The 25,563-nt window shown below is 55.3% G+C and overlaps 7 protein-coding genes and 1 non-coding gene across 8 annotated transcripts; 6 read left to right on the plus strand and 2 right to left on the minus strand.

Annotated features, from left to right (window-relative positions):
* Positions 1-1,308: 1,308 nt before the first annotated feature.
* P884DRAFT_275815 (uncharacterized protein) lies at positions 1,309-5,280 on the plus strand (the record flags this gene model as incomplete). The annotated part of the gene is made up of 4 exons (XM_069442881.1): positions 1,309-1,746; positions 1,813-1,961; positions 2,011-4,106; positions 4,163-5,280. 4 exons carry the CDS (start codon positions 1,309-1,311, stop codon positions 5,278-5,280), a joined length of 3,801 nt encoding a protein of 1,266 aa, XP_069299655.1.
* A 2,730-nt stretch (positions 5,281-8,010) lies between these two features.
* Positions 8,011-9,773, plus strand: P884DRAFT_194753 (HSF-type DNA-binding-domain-containing protein; the record flags this gene model as incomplete). Its single annotated transcript, XM_069437855.1, has 6 exons — positions 8,011-8,070; positions 8,149-8,165; positions 8,237-8,309; positions 8,375-8,515; positions 8,577-9,461; positions 9,522-9,773. 6 exons carry the CDS (start codon positions 8,011-8,013, stop codon positions 9,771-9,773), a joined length of 1,428 nt encoding a protein of 475 aa, XP_069299656.1.
* Positions 9,774-9,786: 13 nt separating this feature from the next.
* P884DRAFT_194368 (uncharacterized protein) lies at positions 9,787-10,593 on the plus strand (the record flags this gene model as incomplete). The annotated part of the gene is made up of 1 exon (XM_069437826.1): positions 9,787-10,593. The coding sequence occupies one exon, from the start codon at positions 9,787-9,789 to the stop codon at positions 10,591-10,593; it is 807 nt and encodes a 268-aa protein (XP_069299657.1).
* A 3,113-nt stretch (positions 10,594-13,706) lies between these two features.
* On the plus strand, positions 13,707-16,050 carry P884DRAFT_275817 (nucleotide-diphospho-sugar transferase; the record flags this gene model as incomplete). Its single annotated transcript, XM_069442882.1, has 2 exons — positions 13,707-13,868; positions 13,951-16,050. 2 exons carry the CDS (start codon positions 13,707-13,709, stop codon positions 16,048-16,050), a joined length of 2,262 nt encoding a protein of 753 aa, XP_069299658.1.
* Positions 16,051-17,917: 1,867 nt separating this feature from the next.
* P884DRAFT_t52 lies at positions 17,918-18,015 on the minus strand. Its single transcript has one exon. It is a non-coding gene; the product is annotated as a tRNA-Ser (tRNA).
* Positions 18,016-18,501: 486 nt separating this feature from the next.
* P884DRAFT_194901 (ribosome-assembly protein 3-domain-containing protein) lies at positions 18,502-18,738 on the minus strand (the record flags this gene model as incomplete). The annotated part of the gene is made up of 1 exon (XM_069437870.1): positions 18,502-18,738. The coding sequence occupies one exon, from the start codon at positions 18,736-18,738 to the stop codon at positions 18,502-18,504; it is 237 nt and encodes a 78-aa protein (XP_069299659.1).
* Positions 18,739-19,699: 961 nt separating this feature from the next.
* Positions 19,700-21,350, plus strand: P884DRAFT_283402 (uncharacterized protein). Its single transcript, XM_069443658.1, has 3 exons — positions 19,700-20,055; positions 20,119-20,298; positions 20,349-21,350. Exons 1-3 carry the CDS (start codon positions 19,937-19,939, stop codon positions 21,097-21,099), a joined length of 1,050 nt encoding a protein of 349 aa, XP_069299660.1. The 5' UTR covers positions 19,700-19,936; the 3' UTR covers positions 21,100-21,350.
* Positions 21,351-23,449: 2,099 nt separating this feature from the next.
* On the plus strand, positions 23,450-24,571 carry P884DRAFT_195195 (uncharacterized protein; the record flags this gene model as incomplete). The annotated part of the gene is made up of 2 exons (XM_069437889.1): positions 23,450-24,222; positions 24,259-24,571. The coding sequence occupies 2 exons, from the start codon at positions 23,450-23,452 to the stop codon at positions 24,569-24,571; spliced, it is 1,086 nt and encodes a 361-aa protein (XP_069299661.1).
* Positions 24,572-25,563: the final 992 nt, after the last annotated feature.

Here is a 25,563-nt window from a genome sequence, read left to right on the forward strand (position 1 = left end):
GAAAGAACGCGGGATTGCCCAATGTGAAAGGGTCGAGGTTAGAATGCAGCGAAGCGAAAATGTACAGGATATTGATTTGGGGTAGGATTGTAGTCTAATACTCTGGAGTTCGACACCCATTCGCAGAGCGCTTTTCCTGAAGGCAGGCAAAGGTTCCAAGGGGCGCAGATGTGGTTAGGTCCAGGCACGAGTTGTGCTCCGAGTCTTGGTTCGAAGCGCTCGCACCGACTCTGTTCTCAGATGCTTCAATCTTTTTCCAAAGCGGGACCGCAAGAAATAATGTTGCCGTCGATTTTTAGGCGGCGATAGCTCCGCGGCCGTATGTGACTGGAATTTTAGGTTCTGGACACTCGCTGTGCTTCGAGAGTGATGCCTTTGGTGCGAAGCGATTGTACTAAGCAGGATGCAAGTGGCATGAGTGGCTACCGGCACTCTCTTTAGCAAGAGAAAAATAGAAGATAATTGACAGCCTAGTGTCCCTTCGCATTACTATTGTCGAGGTATCAATAGCTGCAATAGCTGCGTTCAGTGGTTCACAATATCTGGTATGTACGAAGCATGGTTGTATTTATGGTAAGGTACCTAGGTACAAGCACGTAAACTAGATACCCGGTGTGTATGTAACATACAGCAGAATGGATTAGCCCGCTGGTAAGACATACAATTATCTGGATCTGTGACAAACACAACTACGCACAACTACGTAAAAGCTATAATGAATGTCTGTGAGGCACAAGCACAACACTATCTCTAGCTTGGTTGAGGAACAGAAATGGTTGAGCGATATTGGAGGCTCCTCCGCGGTCCCTTCTACCCGTCATTCCAACCCAAAGGGAAGTTAACTATGGGGCTTTGTCAAGGTGTTGGAGTGGGGACAAGCTTGGGAGCTCCCCTGACCAATGAGAAGTAGTGCGGCGCCAGCGCAAAACTGGACCCTGCCATGTTGCTTGTAACAAACCACAGCGCGGCAACAGACTGGAGCGCGTCCTGACGTGCAGCATCCAGACAACGGGAAATTTTGGCTCTGCGGCCCCAGAATAATGCAGCAAGCAAAAGGCTGCGGCACAACACCGGCAGCGAACATTAAAGGGACCGTGATACCAGCTAGCTGTTTACCAGGACTCCGAGCCTTGCTTTCTTCGTGTTGAATTCGGCTCTTTGCGGTCTTTGCGGGCTTTGGGTCCTCGAGCTCCCGAGAGTGCTGCCACAATTTGACGAACGAGCAACAAGAACCGACAAGTAGGACAGTCTACTGATACCTGACGACCTTTTGAAGACACGATCGAGATATTTCCAAATCGGTATGCCATGAGCGGCGCATCCCCCATCGGCGCCTTCCCACAGACGCCTCAGGCAACCTCGAAGAGAGGTCCTGCCAGGGCACCAACTTCTACCTCGACAACGAGCCGGAGCAGTACTCTGCCAGTCGCGCCGCAACGAGGGTCATCAGCAGCGAGTTCCGCACCTGTGATACCATTACACATCCTCGACGCACCGACGCAGCGACTCTATGCCTTTGGCTTTTATGCCGCCCTCCTTGCTTGGAAGTTCTACGATTGGGCCCAGCTGGTCGAGGAGGATACAGAGTCTTTCTGGCTCTTTTTGAAATGGATCGCAATAGATTGCGCGTTTCTCTTCGGGCTTCCCGAGTTGAGGATACCATGGCTTGAGCTGTCACAGCCGTTCGTCGTCGTGGCATTTTTTTTCCATGCCGTCTTTGACTGGATGCTCATGTTCAACATTGGGGTATGGGATCTAGTGCATTTCTGGCGAGTAATGATACAGCGTTGCTAACATATAACATCTGCGCAGTTTCCATGGCAAGCATGGTTTTTGGGCTTTGTCAAAGTCTTCTACGACCGTGAGCTCGCCATCTCGGAACACAACGTCAAAGTGTCCAGCATTTTGCACAATTCTTCGCTGATCATGGGCCGACAAGTCATAAATATTCTTCCTGAGGGGTGAGTTCGGAACTTTGCCAGTCTACTCGACAGGTACTGACCATGGTAGTTCCGCCGTTCTTAACCCCGAACTCCACCCTTTTTGTCTGGGCGGCGACCGTAAGACGGTGGCATTACCTATGTTCTTCAACGCGACAATCCCTGTCGAAGTCGAGATCATTCGCACAGATCTCGAGACGAATCAGCAAGAGTCAATCAAGTTGACGAGAGTGCAAATTCGAGATATTGAACGGAAGGCGAAGAGGGAAAGCCAGGAGGGAGTTCAGACTGTGGTGCAGTTCGATTATCCCGTGAAAAAGCCTGGTGCTTACCAGCTAGGCCGAGTTCTCGACGAGTACAAGCTGGAAGTACAACGGAAGACCCCTCAGACCTTCGTTGTGCCTTGCCCGAAGGCTTGGGTCGGTCCACCGGCCCCTCAAGGACGCTGTGTGGGTGATCTTTCTGACTTCTCCCTCCAAGTCGAGGGGACTCCTCCGTTGAAGATCAAGTACAGCCGCACAATCAACGGCAAGGATCACAGCTTTCACTTCCAAAGTTTGCAACCCGAGGGCTTCATGTCCCCGCTTGGCTCCTTGCGATCGGCAAGTCTGATTGGCCTGGATGATGAGGATATCTCGTGGGCGCGCCCACAGCGAGTTCCTGTAGGCCTCAATGAGTCCATGCACGCCAGTGGGGAATGGCAATACTCCGTGGATGAGGTTCAGGACGGGTTTGGGAATCTGGTCAAATATGATTCTTCCGCTGACGACCTCGAAGGAAAGCCCAAGCCTAAGCACCTTGTGCAGAACTTCGTGGTCAAGGAGCGCCCTCAAGTGCGGCTGGAAGGTTGCGATTTGAGGAGGCCGCTCAAGGTCGCCAAGGGCGACTCCAAGGAGCTCCCCGTTCGGTTCAAGATTGCTGGACAGACCCCCGATGTCACAGCACATACGCTGACCCTGCAATTTTCACCCATCGATACTCTCACCGAAAGCGGAGACCACGGCGATGAAGTTTCGATACTGACGCACAATGCGAGGAATGCTCGGGATCGGCCTTCCATCTCGGCTCCCGGCCTGTACACCCTGAAGTCGGTGTCCGCCGGATCATGCGAGGGCGAGGTTCAAGAGCCGTCTTCTTGCCTGCTGCTGAACCCTCTCGAGCCCAAGGTCACTATCCGCTCCGAGGAGATTCCCGACACTTGTGCCGGAAACTCTATCGGCCTGCGTGTGGACATGGACCTCATTGGTACACCGCCTTTTATTGTTCGATACGACGTCATCTCCAATGGCGAGCGCCGGTCCGAGAGGGTCAATATCCCCGGCCTACGATACCAGATGGATTTAATTCCCCGCGTTGCCGGACACCACAAGTACATATTCACGCATATTGGCGACGACATCTACAACAAGGGTCGGAAGCTTACTGGGCCCGAGTATGTCTTAGAACAGGACGTCAAGCCCGCAGCAGCTGCCATCATTCAGCACAGCACGGGCAAGGTGAGCTCATGCCTCGGGGACGAGGTTACCACCGACATCCTGCTGCTTGGCGATGCTCCGTTCACGCTTGAATGGGAGATAATTCACGATGGCAAGAGAAAGCAGCACAAGGTTACGGATATCCAGGGGAATACCTACCAGATCAAAACCAAACCCCTGACGCAAGGTGGCGAGTACACCTTGGGCTTGACGAGCGTCCAGGACAAGAGGGGTTGTAGGAATTTCTTGCAGGAAGAGCTCAAGATTTCCGTGAGACGGCAAAGCCCGCGCGCTGCATTTGGCCAGATCGAGGGCAAGCGTAAAACCCTGGCCGTGGAGGGCTCCACAGTCAAGCTTCCGGTCCGCCTTACTGGGGAGGGCCCATGGAAAGTCTTTTATACCAACCTCGAGGACGGCCCGGCAGACAACCCGAGAGTTTTGGAAAGGACAGTCAGAAACGACAATGGGTTCATCGACGTTAAGGCACGTGGTACCTACATGATTACCGATGTCTGGGACAACCAATGCCATGGCGTTGTCGATTCCAAGGCGTCGAAATTTGATGTCGACTGGTACCCTCGGCCGCAGATGTCCGTTGCCCTGACGCATGGAGTCAGCCAAACGGACAGCGGTTTCGTGGTCGAAGATGTCTGCGAGGGCGATGTTTCGGGATTCGAAATCGCGTTGCAAGGTGAGCTATCGAGTCTCGAGGAGTACCATGGTGAGAGCAGCAGCTAATCTGCCTAGGAACACCACCATACACTGTGGAATATGAGGTCCGCCATCACCCTCTCCAGGGATCCAGTTCGTTAAGCAAGAGGAAATTTGACATCACGGTCGGCAAAGAGACGATACAGGCGGATACGGCCAAGGCAGGCACGTACACGTATAGATTTACCGCGTTGGAAGATCACCTATACAGCAGCGACCGCCAGTTCAAGCCGCTCGTGGTCAAACAAAAAGTCAACCGAAAACCGGCGGCGTCCTTCGTTAAACCCGGCCAAACTTTCAAATACTGCAAATCAGAACAGGACAACGAGGACGGTATCCCGGTCACACTTACGGGCGTCCCTCCATTTACGCTCGAGATTGAAATCAGGCATCAGAGCGCCGCTGTGCCCGAGATCTACCGCACGCCGGCCATCCATTCCAACTCATACGAGATCCGCATCCCGCGCCACCAGCTTCGGCTGGGTACTCAGCAAGTCCGGATCCGCGACGTCAAGGATGGCAGTGGTTGCCACTCAATGGTCGAACTCGGCGGACCTACTGTCCAGGTCCAGCTGTTTGAGGCGCCCACCATTTACCCATTGGAAACTCGCACTGACTACTGCGTGGGCGAGCGCATCTCATACACCCTCTCGGGCACGCCTCCTTTTGAGGTCTGGTACACTTTCGACGGCGTCGAGCGCAAGGCACGCTCACCCACGACCAGCTTCCGGCGTGTGGCCGAATCGCCTGGTGAATTCGCCATCACGACCATAGCTGACCGCGCCAGCGAATGTCGCGCGCCAGTCAATATCGTCAAGACGATTCACCCCATGCCGGCCGTGCGCATGAGCCATGGCCGCAACGCGCGCGTCGATATCCATGAGGGCGGCGAGGTTGAGATCCTATTCGAGTTCTGGGGCACCCCGCCTTTCGAGTTCACCTACACGCGCAGTACCAATGCCCGCAAGGGCCAAAAGAGCCAGGTGCTCGAAACGCGCCACGATATCAGTCACGAACACACCAAGGTGATACGCACCAGCTTGGAGGGCACGTATGAAGTGGTGGCGATTAAGGATAAATACTGCGCTTTCTCGACGCAGGGAGCTGAAGTGGGCAAGGAGAAGGTGAAAGGGCAAAAGCTTATCCAATATTAGCCTTTTTCTCTTCTTTTTGGTAAGCGAGGGGGGGGCGATGGAAGGTGCCTGAAAGTTGAGTATCGAAGATTGGGTCATCTATTATGGGACGGTGATAACTGGGCTCGGTGTTTCCTCCGAGTCTGTGGTAATTCTTTGTATCGTGGTATAAAAAGGGGAAGGGAGGAAGGTCACCATAGCACGGCGTTTGTGGGTTAGTGCAGTGCATTTTTTCCTTGACATGATTGCCTTGATAAGGCGCTCCGTCTAGTACTGTTTCCAAGACATGAAAGGTGGGAATCATGGATGGATCTGAGGAGACGAAGCTCATCCAAACCAGTTTCCGCATGGGGGAGATGTATCAAGGCTTCGGTTGTAAGGATCTCACCGCTAAGAGAACCCGTGATTACACCGTAAAGCTAGTTGCCCTCAAAGGTATTGAATCTTTTTGTTTTTTGGTCGCGCTTTTGTTCACAATGCTTCTCATTGTTCTGTAGCGTATGTCCACTCCGATCAGCACAACTGAGGTCCTGCCAAGTATGGTTACGCAGTATCAAATTGAAGGCTCGACGCCAAGACCATCTCTCACCCAGAGGTCCTTCAAGTTGTCAAACTCGCTGATGAACTGGACGAAAATTCGTGTGTAGCGTGACGGGAGGAAATTGTGTGCTGCCGTTAATCTTTACCATATCTGGATTTCCGCAGAGTGCCCCCAATGGCCCCGGATATCGGCACAAAGTGAACATAGTTACTTGATCTTCCCAGGTTAGGCGTTGGGATGGTTGAAGGTTGCCTAGCGGCCTGATACTCCGGAACAATAGGGCGTACATACGATAAATGTAACCACGAAGGTATATACATAGTTACCCTGGCAAGGAAGGACTTCAATTGGCATCGTACCCCTACTGCGTTGATCGGATCTAGTGAACAGTACACATTTATCACAATTCATGGTACCTCCTTTTTTTTTTTTTTCGTAACTCGTTCGTTATCCGGTGTTGTACTTCGGGTCTCTTCACTCTCTCCAAGGTGATTGCTCAGAAGCTTCGAGATATGATTCAATGGAACGGGCAGGAAAAGAAAAAGGGTAGTCATAAGCTCTAGCGATGACCACCAGGCAATACAACGCGGTGATCTGCACTTGGCGTCTCCATATATACATCCGGATGTACCAGCTGCTACCTACCGGATCAATGCAAGGCAGCTTCATCTCTATCAGCAGTGGATTTTGTTTTTATTATTTGTTGGGCTGCTGGTGATTCGGGTCATCAGCCCAAGGATTGCGCCGTCACGGGCTAGCTTAATGTATATCCTGCAAACCTTAACTACAGGTACCTTAGGTACGTATATACAAACATATACAACAGCCTCGTTCTTGATCAGTTGCCTTAGACAAGAGTCTGCAGATATGGCTCGCTCTTGCAGAATTGCCTTCGCTCCAATGCGTACCACAGATATTAGTACGCTACGGAGTACCATTACATATACTGCCCGTGCACTCCGTGTTCATGGCCGGGACTCGGTGTCGGTCTCGGCTTTCGGGAACCCGGACGGCCCCAGCTCTGAAAGCTGCGACGAGTCACCACGCTGTACACTACGGAGTACGGAGTAGCACATCATGGCAAAGCCCAGCAGCCAGGGTCTGGTGCCCTGTCAGGCTACAAGGGTCCAACCCTGCTTGTGCAGCTTTCAAAGCTGACCCAAGAAACCACAACGCTCCTCCTGCATCGGGATCAAATGCTCGTCTGGGACAACGATCCATGACCTCCAGTTCGACATCCCGTCATCCAGTTTCCGCACCGGGCACCTTGATTCAAGGGCGAGATGTGCGAATCTCTCATCGAAGGCCGGCAAGACATCGGTTTTGGGAGATGTCCACTAGTCAGAACTACTAACCAAAACTACAAATCAGCGGCCCGGCGACTAGCTCTGGGATCGTCGCCAGTTCCAGATTTGCTTGCCAACCAGCGGTTCCTGCACGCCCCCCGCTCTTACAAGTACACACTTCAGCGCCCAACACCGACTTGCCGACTGCGGTGTGTCTCTGCTGCTCGACTCACAAGCCGGATTTCTTTACCAAATCTTCCCAATCTTCCCCTCCACCAGGAATTCGGGTGGCGTTCTGAGTCAATCTGTCGTTGACGGCATTCACCTCGACCTCCGTGACCCAAGTTAAAAACATCCATTAGTTACTGAACACCATCAGTACTACACTGTTGCAGGCATCTCAGCCCGTCCCCACCCCGATTGTGCAAAGCGTTCTCCGTAGACTCGGTTCATGTCAGCAAAAGTTATCGGCAAACAGATATCTACGCATTACTTGTAGCAGAAAAAGAGCTTCGTCTTCTTAACTCGTCGCACAAAATTTCCGTACCGGGAGCATTGCATCGCGGGGAGCGCCGTTGACTGAGAAAAGACGCCCAGCGGAGCCTATGATACGCGATTTTGACAGAAAAGTGGGAACCAGCGCGCACAGCTCGGGCCAAAGAAGCCGTCACATTCCTCCCTTGTGGGGATGAGAACCTGGAAGGGGGCAATCTTCAAACTGTGCACACCCTGTTGGGATTTGGATCGCTTCCCACCTGATCTAGACCTTTCTCTCCTCGGTCTCGGGGCTTATCGGCCTTTGCTATCAGTGTCCGATTCCGACTGCATTGAGCGCATCGCAACACATGCCCTACGGTTGACAGGTTCTGGCAACCAAAGTCCTGTGGTCCACGTCTACACTAATACCGTCTCCCGGCTGCGATCATGCCGCCCGCCGACAGCGACGCGGGCTCCGCGCCGGCTGGAAACAGCTCCAGCGACTTTGTGAGCACACCACCCCAACGTCGCTCATCGACATACTGCCTCTGTGGCTGAACGCAGCTAACATGTCGTTGTTCCCAGGTGCGCAAACTTTATAAGTACGATGAACCCCATGCACCGTGCCCGACTGCCCCGTCGCCCAGACACAGACTGATTGATCATATTGCAGGATGCTCGAGGATCCATCATACAACTCGGTAGTACGGTGGAGCGCCGAAGGGGACAGTTTCGTGGTCCTGGAGGTACGTACGATTGCCGGCCAGGAGCCCAGGGAGGGTAAAATGCTGACCCTTTCTCCCGCTGGCAGAACGAGAAGTTCACAAAGACGATTCTTCCCAAGCACTTCAAGCACAGCAACTTTGCGAGTTTTGTCCGCCAATTGAACAAGTACGACTTCCACAAAGTCAGGCACAACGAAGAAAATGGCGAGTCGCCATACGGGCGAGATGTAGGTTGTCACACGGGTTTTCGGGATGGAAATCTGGGAACGCTGACCTCCGGATTGGCAGGCATGGGAGTTCCGGCATCCCGAGTTCAGGGCGGACAGGAAAGATAATTTGGATAACATCCGAAGGAAAGCTCCGGCCCCAAGAAAGGCCCCGCCGGCCGAGGATGCTTTCCCGGCATCGCAGCAGATCATCGTCCTGAGCGAATCGCTCACGGCAACCCAACATCAGATTCAGGCTCTACAGGAACAGTACTACGAACTCGAAAAAACAAATAGGCTGCTGGTCAGCGAGGTCCTGAGCTTGCAAAAGATGGTTAGGGCCCAGAGTCAAGCGTCCAACGAGCTGATCACCCATCTGAACAACATGGAAGACCGGCGGCGCAACAGCCGCCACTCGGCGCAGTCTAGCAGCCACGCCGGTCAGGCAGGCCAGAACCACCATGCCGGGGCGATGGGTTTCCTGCCGGATGGGTCGGACGAGCCCGCACCGGAGCTGCGGCGGGCTAGGGAAATCCTCAACGGCGTATCTCCGGATGTCCAGGCCGACAGGGAACTGGAGAGGCTGTCCATGGCATACAACCAGAACGGATCCCCGGCGGATTCTGCTGGATCATCCGTCATGTTCGCGCATCCCGGGTCTACTACGATGCCACTTGTCCATGACCCCCTCAATGATCACCGCCACATGGTGTACCCTGTGGGCCAGACAACAGGTATCGACCCCTTCCATGCTGACCACATCCACAACATCCCGTACAGTCGGCCGTTGAGCAACCCCAATGTCCCTGCGGAAGCGCCGTCACAAGCCACTCCGCCGCTTAAGGAACAGCTCGGGTCCATGTGGCGTGGAAAGAAGCCGCACATTCTTCTCGTCGAGGACGACAAGACATGCGCGAGAATTGGTTCCAAATTCCTCACCAACGTGGACTGTAGCGTCGACACTGCGGTAAGTGAATCAATCGGCGGGGTCGGGTCGCAGGAATGATTGCTAACGCTGGCTTTGTAGCGCGACGGTCTTGAAGCTGTGGAAAAAGTCAACCGGGACGCCGAGCGGTTCGATCTCATATTCATGGACATCATAATGCCCAACCTGGACGGCGTATCGGCCACGGCTATGATCCGTATCGTCGCGCCACAGGTTCCCATCGTGGCGATGACGTCGAACATCCGGCAGGAAGACATCCAAACCTACTTCCAATTTGGTGAGTTCGACCTACCGCTATGTCAGCCACCGAGTCCTGTTTTCAGACCCCTCTAACCCTTGACCAGGAATGAACGACGTGCTCGCCAAACCCTTCACTCGGGACGGCATGGCCCGCATCCTCCGCAAACACCTCGTCCGCATGCTCAAAGACCCGCAAGCCGCCGGCCTGGCCGATGACCTGAGCCAAACGGTAGCCGGCGCGCCCGCTCCGGCTAATCAAGCAGGCTATGGACCCGCAACCATGGCGGGTATGGCCCAGGTCAAGTTCGAGCACACGCCTATCCAGTCACCGTCCACCGCCTCCTCGTGGCACTCTCCCGGTGGTCAAATGCACCAGACATCCCCCAACCTCGACGGCGGCGGGCCTGGCGGCGGGTACATGGCTGGGCCTGGCGGCGGTATGGTGCTTACCCCCGGGGGCGCGCAGAGGCCGCCGTCACAAACCCCGCACCACCCCCATCACCAGCCCCAGGCCCAGCCTCAGCAAGGCGGGTACGCGGGGTATATGACGGCACAGCAAGTAGCAGGAGCGCAAGTCGCTCAAGCACAAGCGCAGGCTCATGCACAAGCACAAGCACAAGCGCAGGCTCATGCACAAGCACAAGCACAAGCGCAGGCTCAGGCTCAGGCACAGGCACAGGCACAGGCACAGGCACAGGCACAGGCTCAGGCTCAGGCTCAGGCTCAGGCTCAGGCTCAGGCACAGGCGCAGGCGCAGGCGCAAGCAATGAGGGGGATGGCCGAGAGTGCGCATATGGCAGGGCTGCAGGTCGGCGGTGGAGGCGGCGGAGGAGGTGGGGGGGATCGGCCGGAGAAGAGGCAGCGATTGTACGGGCCTGTAGCAGGGCAGGGCGGGGGGGGCTATGTGCAATAAACAGCGCTCTTGTCGGCTGTCCGCGGCTCTTTGGGAAGATTCGTAGGATGATGATTTAAAGGTTTTGTCGACTTCAATCGAAGGCGATTGTTCGAGAAAGTCGCATGGTGAGAGAATCGGATGGCTACGGGGCTGGGATCTGGACAGCTGCTGTTACGAGTCGTATTGGCGTTGGGTTTCGCATCGGGAGGGTTGGGTTATCGGTCGGGATCTGGTCGGACTTGAAGAATCTATCGCGCCGCACAGAGCTGGACTGTATCTATGCGGACATAGTATCGAGGCCGAGGACTATGAAACTATAATTGGATAGGCTTGTTAGTCTTATCAACCCAGCCAGCGTTGGCTCTCCGACCAGGTAGTCTCGGTGATAATGATGGCCGACGGGATATTGCCATCATCAAAGTGCGCGGATGCCGTGGTGCATGGCCGTGCGTCGAGAGACAACGGGGGCGACCGCCGCTTGCCAGCTCAAACGAATTAAAGGGGATTTCGTCTTCCCATGGCGTTGTCGGAGGGGCCGTGAAGATCCAGTCGGCGATCGAAGCCTGAAGAGTTCACGTCCGGATGTAGAGGCGGAGTTTATATTCCGAAATGGATGTGCTTCATCGCCATTGCACCCCATTTTCATTTCCACCATCCGCTCTCGAGCCGAACACCCAGAGCCCTGGTCAGCCAGGGGCGAAGGCGTGAAAAACGCCAGAAGAACTGAAATTAAAAGCAGGGGCAGCGGCGTTTTGTGGATGAAACAGGCGGGAGCCTTTGCGTCCTCCTTGGAGGTAGTAGGGGGTTGCGGCTAGCGGGAAAGGCTCGAGAGATTGTTTCAAGACGCCCCCCCCCCCCCCCCCAAAATGCGGGGAGTCTCAAGTGTTAAAAGAGGCACCGACCTCGCCTCGACAAGAGGAACGAAAGGCTGGGTGTTGTTGTGGCGGTAACAGGGCGGCGAAGACAGAGAGGTAGGTTAACTCCCGAGTACCCTAGATAGGTCTGCTAGGCGTACAGCGTAGGTTATTAATATCTAGGTGTTAAACAGGTATGTATGTATTGTACTCCGTACCTAGGTAGGTAGGTAGGTACGGAGGCACGTATGCATGTACAAGACGGATACGTGCACACATGTACGGAGTAGTTATGTAGGCACGGTACTCACCGCCTGATGATGATGATGAGCATGAAGTTCCTGACGCTGTGGTCAGGAGCGATCACGTTGCGCCGTGAAGAGGGGTCTAGATGAGCGGGATGGAGAGATAATGCGAAGTAGCTGTGAGCCAGGGGTTTCTGTACCGACGGCTCCCTTCCGCCCTCGTGTAATCATAGGGTCCGCGCTCGAGTCGCCATGTTCGGCGACCGATTAGGGCCGCGCGGGTTTTGGGGTTTGGAAGGGGGGGAAGGCGAGGGGGGGCGGTCGTTTCTCGGTCCCACGGGGAAGGAGTCCCCGGAGAAGGACGGGGTATGAATATATATATATATGTGTGTGTGTGCGCGCGCTCGCGGTTATCTATACACTACACTTAGTTGGGCAATGCAAAGGAAAGCATCCCGTTCGCCCGCGGGGTGTCCAGCACCCACCGGTCTAGGCCGCCCAGGTTCGAGATGCTTGCTTCGGAGCGCCAGAGGGCATGGCATGTTGGATGGATCCTGCCGTGCCGGCTAGCGTGCTGTGCATATGTGCGCACGGAGATAGGCGTATGCTACACTACGCAGTAAGTAGGTACGTAAGCTCGGTCGGAATGCACGCAGGATTTTCTCATTTCCTTTTCCCGTCAGGGTCTGGCGCGCGTTCTGGGCTGCTGGGCGCCGGGGCTGGACCGGGCTGGGCCGTCGCATCGCTGCAGTAGCCTAGTGTAACGAATTACACTACTCCGTACTTCGTCAGCTGATTTCCACGTGTATGTACGAAAACTGCATGTCATACATACAGTCATGTAAATTCACCGCAAAATCAACTCCTCTCTGCAGACTGTAAGTTATCTTGGCTTGTGGGCCGTGACAGACCGAAGCCCACGTGAAACGACGCAAAACACGCTTGGTTGTCACGCTATGGTAATCCGTACAGTCCGTTGTTCAGTGGCCCGTGTCCCGGGTGCTCTGTCGATAATGCTGGAACCCGACACACAGGACGGCGAGGAGGTTTCACAACGATTACAGAATTGCTGTCGGAGCTCCGGTGTGTTAAGAAGGAGAATCCCGGTCGCAGACCACATAATTAGAGGAGCAATCTCCGGTGCCCTTCATCGTCCGTTCCAAATGGCCTGTCCAGCGCTGAACCGGTGAACGAATTAGGTGCTGTGATATGTTCGGATGTACCGTACTGTTACATCTGTCGATTGGCACGTGGATGCCTGCTCTTTCTGCAGCTGGAAGTGGTCAGTGAGACTACTGCTCTGTAAAAACTACACCAGTCTTTTGGAAATTTCTCTGTCGCAGCAAACTGTTTTCGATCCCCATCTCTCCGGTTTCGACTTGATCCATCCAGTGTGCATATCGGCGGGAAGGTTATAGAATGGCTCGTCCTCAGCGATTGATTTTGCATAATCTTCATGTCGGGAATGTTCTGGGCCAGCCTTTTGGTGCCGCAATCTCGGGCTTTTTGGGTTTCGGCTCGTCCAGAACGGCATGCTGCATGATGTTGCCCACATTCTGAGGCCTTGATTGGCGGGTTTCGCTAGTACGGGTAGTTGGTCTTTGTCTCCTGGTCTCCCATGCACTTGTGGGCCCTGTGACGAGGGTTTGGCTGGGCAGGTTGCTGCGGTTCGGGAGGTCGTCGGCTTCTTGCGCGAAAAAGATGTTACTTTCCCGCTAAGTCACAATGTAATCCGTACGAGAATACGTATGTTACGGCTCAAGTTTGCCCTCTGCACCTCGTTCTTACAGCCTTGCAGCAGCCACAACCATGAAGACCCCGCACCCCACTTCAACTTTTGAGGAAATCCAGGTCGTACTGGCTTTACTCCGTAGTCAATAACCTTTGACTCATAGTGCGACTTGCCGGTTTGGTTGTTATGATTTGACCATTCTCACCCTCTCGGCAAGCTGACACCCCGCAACTGTCTCGAACCAGACGCCAATCCGCAATTAACGCCTTGTAGCCGTAAATCGGCCCCAAGAAGCATTCAATGTCGAAACAACAAGGCAGCAAAGGTGGGGCAGGTACGGGCAAGGCGAAGAAGCCGGCCAAGGCTGGCGCCGACGAGAAGAGGGAAGATGTGCTCCAGGCTGTCATCCTGGCCGACTCTTTTCAGGATAGGTTCAGGCCATTCACACTGGAAACTCCGAGGGTATGGCCATCGCTAGCCCATTTCTAGCCCATTTCCTCCCCAACTCTCCTCGGTTGTGCAACGGTGCTGACTCCCGCCTCAGTGCCTCCTTCCCCTGGTTAATGTTCCGGTGATTGAGTACACCCTCGAATTCCTCGCCTCCAATGGCGTCCAAGAAGTATTCATTTACTGTGGCGCCCATTCTCAAGACATCGAGCGCTACATTCAAGACTCCCGGCGCTGGACCCCCAGCAGCACCACGTCCCCCTTTTCTTCCCTCGAGTTCATCCGCGTGTCGGATGCGAATTCGATCGGCGACTTCCTCCGCGACTTGGACAAGCGGGGCATAATCGGCGGCGATTTTATCCTCGTCCATGGCGACGTCGTGTCGAACATTCAGCTGGATACTGCCCTGGCAAAGCACCGGGCGAGGAGGGAGGCAAACCGCGACGCCTGCATGACCGTGGTTTTGCGGTCTGTCGGGGAGCAGCCTCACCGTGCGGCGAGCGCGAGAGGAATCACGCCCGTCTTCGTTGTTGACTCGACAACAGGACGATGCCTGCAGTACGAGGAAACACATCCGCTCCAGAGCGAGCATTACGTCAATCTGGACCCTTCAGTGTTCTCCTACGGCGAATTCGAGATCCGGACCGATCTTGTTGATTGTGGCATCGATATTTGCACCCCAGACGTACTGGCGCTTTGGTCAGAGAGCTTCGACTACGAACTGCCGAGGAAAAACTTCTTGCATGGCGTGCTGAAGGACTGGGAACTTAACGGAAAGATGTTGTACGCCGAGATTCTCGAGAACGGATACGCGGCGCGGGCGACCAACCTCCAGATGTACGACTGCATCAGCCAGGACGTTCTCGAGAGGTGGACGCTCCCCTTCGTGCCCGACAGCAATCTTCTCCACGGCCAGACTTACAAAAGAGTTAAAGGCGGTAGCTACGTGGAGGATAACGTTGTGGCTGAGAGGGGAGCCAAAGTAATCCAGTCCGCCGTTGGGCGGGGAACAGCTATTGGAGCTGGTACCGTCATCCGCGGGAGCGTCATCGGGAGAAGGGCCAAGATCGGTAGGAACGTGAGGATCGAGAATAGCTATATCTGGGACGATGCCGTAATAGGCGACGGGGCCTCTGTGGTCCACTCAGTGCTAGCAGGCTCAGTCGTTATTGGAGCGGACTGCCACATCCCCGAAGGCTCACTCGTCTCCTACAACGTACACGTCGACAACGGCGTTCAGCTACCCTCGGATCCACCAGCACGAATCTCTGTGTTAACAGCCGATGGACAGCCCGCCGAGACCGATGTTTCTCTAGTCGGCAAGGGTGGGAAGGGGGCTCTATACCAAGTTGTCTCTGGCGAAGAGGACTCGGACGACGAGGACGACAAGAACCGCGACCCGGCGATTCTCCAGAGCTCGCTCATCTACTCCCTCCAAGGCCTCAACATCTCCACCTCCTCTATATCCACGCTGGCCTCGGAAGACGAATATGCCTCAGACGATGACGCGTCACTCGCCGAGTCACTCCAAGGAGGTGACTCGGAGCGCGCAAGAGACCGGCTGTCGTCCTTCGCCTCCGACGACGCCGCCAAGCCAGACGGTGGTTTCCACAACGACGCAGTCAATGGGCTCGTCGACGCACTCCGCGCCGAAGACAACGACGATTTCGACAGCGCCAAGCTCGAGTTCATGGGCCTGCGCCTTGCCAACAACGCCTCCGACAGCGCCATGCGCCGCGCCATCGCGGTGGCGTTTGTTCGCCGCGCCGCCGAGTTGCTCACCCCCGAACACGGCGGCCTCGAGCCCACCAAGGCTGCGGGCGAGGCCCTCACCGCCAAGAAGGGCGCCGTCAAGTTTGTGCGGGAGGTCGGCGTTGGCGGGGAAGGGGTCGCGCAGCAGGCCGAGTTTGCGCTCGCGCTTCAGAAGGCATTGGTTGGGGCCAAGGAAGTGGAGGCTGGCCGAGCGGGTGCGCTACTGGCTGCGTTATTGCAGCAGCTTTACAGCCTGGATGTACTGGAGGAAGATGGCATCTTGGCATGGTGGGCGGACAAGAGAGCCAGTGAGGGCGGGGGCATGGGCGCACTGCGGGACAAGTGCCGGGTATTGGTGGAGTGGTTGGAGAATGCCGATGAGGAAGAGAGCAGTGAGGAAGAGGATAATGAGGATGAGGATGAGGATGAGGAGGACGACGACTGAGAGCGACTGATGTGATTGATTCGGTGTCACGATGAAGCAAAGTGGTTGCCATTGGTGACGCGCCCAGTTGTAAACTGTTGTTGGGCTTGTTATATCAAGGGTCTCTCACAGCCTGTAGGCGTGCCACTTGTTTATCGGCGTCGAATGACACGAGTGATGAGCTAACACCTACGAGAAGAAAAAAAAAAGGTCACTGGGTATTATACAAGGGACCGCTTCCGGTGTCTACGGTACAAGACAGACAAGTACTTCGGCATAGCTCATATATGCCCGTGGCACCGTGACTCGTTGCCATGGGATAGTTCGTGTAGTCATAACCCGCTCATGGAGGGCAGAGGGGCGGACGTGACCATCACGTCTTAATAGTTGAAAGCTAGCGCCCGCGCACTCAAGGTCAGAAAGAAGTTACATAGGAGGCGTATCGCCTGAAGCGCAAGACGGAGAATCTGTTGCGTTGGAAGGCTTCCTTGCGTCCCCTCGCAAGGGGTACATAGATTGCCCCAGGTTCCAAGCGGCAAAGAAGAGATCTACGATCCGTACGCTTCGAGAGGCCGTCAAGGAGAAGAAGTTTTACTGTCGGGTTTGCAACCATGCATTCATGCAGGGGTCGGCGTTGAAGAAACAAGAAACATGTTAGTACCGCCAGGCATGCCACTATACTTTCTGGGAGGAAGCGCTTCTCGTATATCATCTATGACCAGTCCTTTACCCTGTCTACACCATTGGTAGAGCATTTTGGTAAGCCTAAGCATACGGTCAAGGCCTCGCGAGGGAAGGCCAACCTTTTGTTGCCCTATCTACAGCCGTATCTTCGACGGGAAATCGTATCTGATCAGACATCTCGGAACATCGGCCTATGCCAAATAGGCCGCTGCCACGCATAGTCCGTATTGCGTTGCCTGTAGTCTCGCCGTGAAAACACCCGATCTTGCGGCACATCTCGTCTCACCTGCTAGCATATCTCGACAAGGCCGGCAAGACCCTCCGCTGCGACGAATGCAATCGCAATTTCCGCAGACCCCATAACCTCGCGAAACACCTCGAGGGGCCCGTCTATACGGCCAAGGTCGCCCAATGTAGCACGGCTTTACTATGTCACTTGCGATCATCATACCTTCGATAACCGGCTCCACCTGGACGGACATCCCGAGGGGTTTGGGCACGCCCTCAAAGCGGCGGGAGATGACTTCTACGGCCGTATTTGTGACCGTACATTTGATGCGTCGGGTCCGTTAATACGTCACCTCAAGTCAACCATATGCCCGTCAGGTCCGCTAGAACAGGGACGTTCTTAGGCGCTAAGTACAGACACATTTATGTGACGAGCCGTTTTTGGCAAATCACTCTAGTAGAGAGTTGCGCTATACGAATGTCCTAGGAACGAAGCCTCCTTATCCTATTAGCGCGCCCGTCGTGGTGGAGGACATGCAACGGAGTCACGGGGAAGACGACCATGCTACCTCTACCTCTGAGCTTGGACAAATGAGTCGGACGGTCGATGAGCCGGAGGGTGCAATCACCCTTGGCGGCCTGGACTTGCACTATCTGCAGCATAGGTTCCAAAGGACCTATAGGCCTCGGACAGACACCACGAGAACACCAAAACTCGTAAGGCTCAACACCGCCGTTGCTGCTAAAGGAGAAGCTCCGTCGTGTCAGATGCACAAAGATTTTTTGTTACCGAAAGTCTTCGTTAGGAGGCATGGATCAGAAACCGATAGATCAGAACATCAAGCGGTATGTCAGCTATTATTGCGAATCGTAGCGTTGAGAGGGCGCTTGGTATCAAAGCCTACCGAAAAAAAAAAAAAAAAAAAAAATACATGGAAAGACATCGATCACAGTGGGAAGACGGCCAAAAACAAATCGACAACTACAAGATTCGAACTTGTGAGGGCGAACCCAACAGATACCATGAATGTGGAGGATTCAAGTCTGTCGCCTTAACCACTCGGCCAAGTTGTCTGATTACGCGATTTCGGGCAGCTGCGGCTGGATCCGTAACTCACAAAGTGATATTAACGGTCCCGGGGATGCGGCGGTGCCGGGTTGACTTGACACCGCCGCAGTCCGTAGTATATGGAGACTGGTAAACTGAGGGAGGGTGGATGCGTGGCGGAGGAAGGGCGAGGTGGGCGAGCGTCGGCGTGGCGGTGCAAGGACGGTAAACAAGCGTCGAGAGATCAAGCAGTTGGAGGGCGCGGCGGAACTTCTCTGCTTGGTATTTCTTGGTTCCGCAGTTCAGATGTTTGGTTGTCGAGGTGACCTGCAGGGCATGAAAGCCCCCCCCCCCCAAAAATTCCAAAGATGAACGAAGGAATTGGGACTGTATTGGGCCTGCGGAAGTTTCAATGGCGTCCTTTGCGCGCAGATGAAAAGGGGACCATCCATCAAAGCGTTCGGGTCGAGACACCGGGTGGTTGAGGTTCGCACCGACTCGCAACTTTTACTTCAGCGTGTGCTCTCGGGGGGAGCCGCGGCCGTGACTATCCTCCTCTGTTCCTCGGGAGAAAATAGTGCTGTCCCCTGCTTCAGGGCGCTCACGAGAATCTGGAGCGCGTCGTTCTTGAAGTCGTCAGCGGCGCGCACCTTGTCGAGGTCTTCGGCAAACTCTGTCGTTGCCCGCTGCAGGTAGTATGACGTGAACTCGGCAGCGACTTCTTTGTCCGACTTTTGCGGCGGCGCCATTCTGATAAGCTTGCTTTCCGGCGGACGATTGTGAAACTGAGCAGCGCAAGTTGGGCGTACTGTCTCTTGAAGGGTTGTGCGATTGGGTTGGTTGTTGAATGTGTTCCGAGTCTACTCCGGTAAATTTGAGGCCCAGGATCCGAGAAAATGCGATGTGCCATTGGTTGTTGGCAGGGGGTTTGCAGTGAGAGGAACCCACTCACCCACGAGTTGCGGGTGAGGAAAAACAGCGGGTCCATACCTGTAGTTGGTTAATTAGATCTGTGATCTTAACTTTGTGTGAACTGCCAGCAGGATGCACTTCGGTAGGAACATCATGTCAGGGCGACACATATATGGAGCTCTCGTATGGGCTTTGTTGCCCTATGGCAAATGAAATGGTCAGCCACACTAACAGAGTGTTGGGCAGCCAGTTCGTGGAGGGGTAAGCCGGGCACTCAACGCCCCGCGGATGCGGCTGCGGGAAGCCGAGCTACGGGACAAAAGCGACGAGGGAGGACTCTCTCCCCGAGTTCTGCCTCGAGACAATGCCGACTTGCAAGGCTGCTCTCGTCTCAATGAGATGTACCCGGACCCGATCACCACAAACTAAAAAAAAAAAAAAAAAAAAAACCCGGCTGGAACGTGGCGATACCTGGTACGGGAAAGTCGACGACGAACCAACTGAGCCCACACTACTAATTGGGATACCACGAGCATAGCAAGCCTGGCACCCATGGCCCCGTCCGCGCCCTCTCCGATTCAAGCATCGTGATCATCATGGCTGGCCACGCAGCACGGGTCGCATCAACAGCTTCTTAAGCCACTGTATGAGATAATTAGACCCCGCACGACTGAAGCAATCGGTGCACTGCCCGAATGGTCACTGCGTCGTATTCAAGGGCGCAATGCGATTGGACGAGCCGTGTATAGGCGGCTCACAGGGCTGTTGTTTCGAGGGCGGCTCGAGGAGGTTGATTGGACCCGCTGCTCTTGATCGCGAAATACGACCGGATCTGGATCTGATTTGGTTGAGAAAGCTCGGGAGGGTGTGGTTATAAGTCGGCCACGAAGAACCTGATCTGAAGATGGAACTCCCGAAAGGCATTGCCCAGCCGCGCTTTAGCATAGCTGCACTCGTCTGTCTTGCCTCCTCGAGTCTACCCGACCGAGACGAACTCGCGATCAGAACTCTCTCCTTCCCTCTTACAAGACCAGTATGGAGTCGGGAAAGTATGTGGAGGGCAGCGTCTATTTCTACGCCCCAAACAAGGGCGCCCCGGTGTTTTTTGCTCTCGCCTTCGCGGTGTCCGGAGCACACCACGTCTACAGCTGTGCGTGAGTGAGATGCGGACACCTATCTTTACCTGTCCCTCTTGCCGGGGCGCTAACCGTGACCAGCCGCTACAGTTGCTGGCGTATGACTGGGATCTACGTCTTCTGCGCCCTCCTCTTTACCGTTGGCTTCATTGTGCGAGAAGTGGGCGCCTTTGACTACGGAGACCTGAACAAGTTCATCGTCAGCACCTGCTTGATCTACGCATCACCGTACGTGTCCATATTCCATCTCACCTGCACCGGGTGTGCGTGCAAAGGCGGTCGAACCCGCTGACCCCTTCCCCGTCATGTAGGCCTCTCCTGGAGCTAGCCAACTACCACATCCTCGGCCGCATCCTTTACTACGCGCCCTATCACTCACCAATCCACCCGGGCCGGGTCCTCACCACCTTCGCCTTCGTCTCCTTCGTCATCGAAGTCCTCAACGGCAACGGGGTCGCGTACAGCGTGAACCAGTCCCTGGCCGCCTCCAGGCAGGAGATGGGCCGCGCCCTGCTCAAGGCCGCGCTGGCCATGCAGCTGGGCGTGCTCGCCCTCTTCGTCCTGCTCGCCGCCACCTTCCACCGCCGCTGCGCGCGCGCGGGGCTGCGGAACCGGAACCTGCTCGCCCCCCTGCACACGCTGTACGCGTCCACGGCGCTGCTGAGCGTCCGCACCGTCTTCCGCGTCGTCGAGTACTGGAGCATCTCCCAGCACGACTTCTGGAACCCCAGCCGCGCCGACCTCGACCGCTTCAGCCCCATGCTCCGCTACGAGTGGTTCTTCTGGGTGTTCGAGGCCTCGCTCATGCTGGCCAACTCGGTGCTCATCAACGTCCGGCACCCGAGGCGCTTCCTGCCCAAGAGCACAAAGACGTACCTCGCCATGGACGGGACCACCGAGGTGCAGGGGCCGGGCTACCAGGACGCACGTCCGTTTTGGCAGACGCTGGTCGACCCGTTCGACCTGTGGGGGTTGGCTACCAAGAAGGATAAGGGACAGAAATTTTGGGAGGAAGCAAACGGGGGCGGGAAGCGGGCGACGGGCGCCGATTCTCAGGTCTGACTCCGCGTCTAAGTGTGGTTTCTCTAGGTTGTGCTTTGTCTTCCGAGAAGCGAAATCGGGTCTATCCACTCGAGAGTCCGGGCTGCCATTTGGCGGGTTACCGAGATCAATCGGAATATTGTCTCTTTGCTGAAAAAGTTGATCCCTTTTTGCTGGTTGGACTGGATGTACCTACGTGTAGCCATGTCTGCAAATGATGCTATAATAACGAGTATTCCGGAGTGTAGAAACAGGTATATATATGTGGTGTGTTGTACGGTGACATCGACATTTCCATTATTAATTTCGAAGTCGATTCCCAAATTTGGTAGATATCCTACACGGTTCTTCCCGCCCCCGCGCCTTTACTAGCATTTGCGGGGTTGGTTCACACCTGTATGTACGGAGTAACTATGTACCCAGGTATGAAATATGTAGTTATGTATGTACGATACATACATACATACATACACAGAACATTCATCTTACCGATCCGCTCAAGGATCCGATGCCTGGCGTCAACCATAGAAGCGGCCGTGGAAGGAATGGATGCTTCCAACGCTAAAGATTCAGCGGTCTGACGCACATAACTACTACACTAGTACGGATCCGTACAGCATTTCTCGGCAACTGTACGCCCGTTGTGGGACGGCCAAACGGAGATCCCGAGTGCGAACGGGCGATGGCTGCTTCCTCTCACGACCTAGTGAGCGCTAAGCCACTGCGGCCAAGTTGAGATGGCTCCTTGTAAGCTCATAACTAAGGTTAGCACGGTGCACAGCACACACCTTATTACGATATACGGATTACATATAACGTTAGATCGTAATCGTTTCAGAGTGCCGCCGGTCATCCCGCACAGCTTAACAAGTACTCCGTAATGCCATGTAATTAAACACGGCACAGCGAACCGAGTAATCGGCCACGTGCGAGCAGGCGTTTGGCCAACCACAAGAGGGGCCGGGAATCTCCGAGCTGCGCGGTGCAGGACTAACTAGTGGGGTTTCCGCCTCTTGAAGAGCAGCAAGAACAACTCGCATCCATTTGTTATCGGTCCCTTGATGCCGGCGGTGTACGTTCGGTTTCGCGATGTCAGGTAATTTTTATTTTTATTTTATTATTTTATTCCGTTTATTATTTTCTTTTCAGAGTCCCAAGGTAAGGGATTCAGGGATTCAAACTGCTGTATTGGGCTGATGGCCCGACGGTAATCGCCTTTCATTCCCGCAAGCTCTTGGTCCCAGTCGTGTTTTTTTTTTTCCTTTTGGCCATTGTAATCCGTACTTTTGTTACAGCACTTATTTGGTTTCTCGGAGCCTGCAAAAAGTTTAACGTTAGTGGCTTGATGCACACTCGCCCTTGCATGGATCCTTCTCGTTGCTTGCTAATGTCCCCTCTGTTCAGGCAGTCGGTTGACGGTTTGGTTCTCGCTTTAACTAGTTATTAGGAGCGCACCGCCTCGAGGATAAGCTTCCTCCAAGTTCGAAGCACACTTCACCGCTGCCTTCCGCGAACCTCTCCTTTGTATTCTGGAGTGACAAGAGATATCCAAGATCCACGACCCCAAACCTGCAAGGTGAGAAGCTTGGCATGAGCATCACCATCACAAGACATAACGGTTGTAGCTGATCAGTATGTAATCCGTATGGATGTACGGATTGCTGTACACACACTACAAGTAAGGGCAGCGAGCTCTACCAGCCGTTGGTTGCATTTCTGTCAAGGCCAGAGCCCGTACACTAAAGCGACCGAGCTCCCCGGCATTGACAGTGGTATTAACAGTACACTACGGATTACAGTACTGTACATACGGGTGCCCAACCTCGCGGCCCGGCGGGAGATTAGCTCATTGCACAGGCTGCCGACCTTCTCTAGGCTGCCGCTTTTCCGACAAACCAGAGCAATTCCCGCCCGGCGGCAGTGCACCCACCTGCAGCACCACAGCACCCTAGTGCAGTACCCAACCCTTGTTCGTTCCCTTTCTTGTCACTCACCCCACCTCTCTCGCCCGCCCCTAATTGCCTGTGTTGGAGCCGGGGACCCTTTAACATCAGATCGGCTCCCACCTCTCTTCCCGCCCCCCAGCCAAGCTCGTCGCTCCAAGGAACCGGCCACGGGCCAGAGTTGTCGACGACTTGGTTCGAAACAGAGCGACCCGGCCCCGGTCAGATGATTGGTGCATTGGCAAGGTTGTTCTTGTCTTCGGCCCTTATCCATACACACACGCAGGCCGAACCGATCGTCAACTCGTCTGCTTTTATATACCTATATGCCAGAGGGCCCGAGACGGCACCCCATTCGCAATTATCAGCTGGGCTCGGCGGGCACGACATTCCTTCGCACTTCTGAGAGGAGAGCATAAGGGTTCGCCATGGAGAGTCCTGCTCGAGCCCAGACGCTCCCACCTCCAAGGAGTGATCGAAGGGGGCCCGAGATATACCTCCATCTGGAGTTCAGGCTCTCATGGGGCGGCAAGAAGCAACAGTCTCACAAGGGCCGCCAATTCACCTTCAGGTCCCGCGGCTCGAAGGAGAGGTCGCCCGCATTCCCCCGCCAGGTTCCGGCACCCAACACCAACTACCTCGCCGACATCCACGACTTCGAGCAGAGGCAGTCGAGGCTTCGCGAGATGCGCCAGAACGCCAACCCAAACAGGCACCACCAGATGCAAGAGTACTACCAGGGAATCCAGTCGGGCAATCATCTTCAAGTACCCATCATCCGGGAACCAGAACGGCCAACGAGGGCGGACGCGCGGCCCTCGTCGCACGAACGGGGCCGATCAGCCCCGCCACCGTTGGGCGAGAACCCGTGGGACGTCAGCGTCGCCCCCGATCTCGCGGCCAGGAATTCGGACATGCCGCCTGCCAACCGGCGGACGACGGAGATCCGGAGGAAACCGTTGCCCACCCCGCCGTCGCAGTTCCGCCTCGGCGAAGGAGGGCAGCCGTGGTCGGCGTGGTCTCTGCCGGACGGGTACGACCCGGAAACGGACCCCAAGAACGACGAGGACGCGCGGGGCTACGAGGACCTGCCTGCCGTTGCGCCGCCAGCCGATCGGAACTCGACGACGTTCGCCACGAACCCGACAATGGTGTCCACGTTCTCGCCAGGGCCCGCCACGTTACCGGACCCGGGTTCCTCGTCACCGGATCGGCTCCGCGACGTGGAGACGGGCAGGGCGAGGGAGCTCGGGGCGCTCTCGGCAGCCATGATGACGGTCGACAACGGGTTCGAGAGCCAGTGGTGGTACCAGGGCCGGCGGGACACCGTCATGGGCACCGACGAGGACCGCCTCGCCCCCCACCACCGCTGGTCGACCGGCCCCATGTCGGCGACGGCGACCCCCGTCGACACCCCGCAACTTCCGGCCGGCGTCGTCTCCCCCCTGAGCGACGCCGCCTTCAGCCCCGCACAGGTCCCGGCGTCGTTGCTCCAGCGCACCTTGTCGACGAGGTCGGAAGAGCTCTGGTTCCGTGAGAAAACGCAATAGCGACGATGATTCAACCATTTGGGCGGGGTTGGGATTCGGGGAGAGGGGGAATCGTCCAGCCGTTTCCCCCTATCCCCCCCCCTCCCCCCCCCGGCGGGTCCACTTTCAAGCGGACGATGGTCTCCAAGCAAGCATCAGCCGGGCCTCGTATGTACTTGGCTATTCCATTTTGTACAAATACCGCAGGATATTTACGACGGCATGTATCAGTGGGGCTTTTCTTCTTCTGGTTATTGACGGCGGTTACAGGAGTTTGGGTTTGGCATGTTTCAACGTGGAGGATATCTCCAGGAGACAAAAAAAAGCGCATCATGTTTCGTACCTATCTTGTCTCGTCTCGTTTGGGGCATACAGAAAGGGCAGCTGTTATTGGCGGCGCCTCATATTACTAATTTCATGAATAATACCAGATCTGGTAGCTGTGGTTGTATACCCAGCATGTTCGTTTGGTTTCTCTCCGACCGCCTGTCCTATGACTGATGGACGCCCTTGAAAGAACTTGTCGTACACTCACTCACTCCACCATCTGATTTCGTACAGAATGGGCTGGTGAGTTGATAACGGGTACGAAAAAAGGCCACACCGGCAGCGTATGTACGCGATGGCTTCCTGCTTCCTGGCCGTCAATCGCCACCTCTCATCACGTTCTTACGCCACGGTGACCCCGTAAACCGGCCAGTGCAATGGGTGGCCACAGCCACAGTCCAGGAACACAAGCACCAAAAGGGAGAAGGGGGGGAGGGGGGGACCAGTCGCCAAGCAGCGAGCAATCTTGTTAGTTATAGGATACAAAGTCTGTCTTCCTGGAACGGCTGATGCTCACGCCGCCGATGGCGCACATATACTTGTGGCTGATGTGTGTGTGTGTGTGTGTGTGTGTGTGTGTGTGTGTGTGTGTGCAGGCAATCGTTCTTCCTCCAGATATCGTCGGCGGTTGCCCCAAAGAGCGGTCTCCGGTACAGCCGAGGGCCACGCTGACATGCAACAGTAAG

Source organism: Thermothelomyces heterothallicus, assembly GCF_042370625.1.
Source record: "Thermothelomyces heterothallicus CBS 202.75 unplaced genomic scaffold P884_scaffold_5, whole genome shotgun sequence".
NCBI classification, from domain to species: domain Eukaryota; kingdom Fungi; phylum Ascomycota; class Sordariomycetes; order Sordariales; family Chaetomiaceae; genus Thermothelomyces; species Thermothelomyces heterothallicus.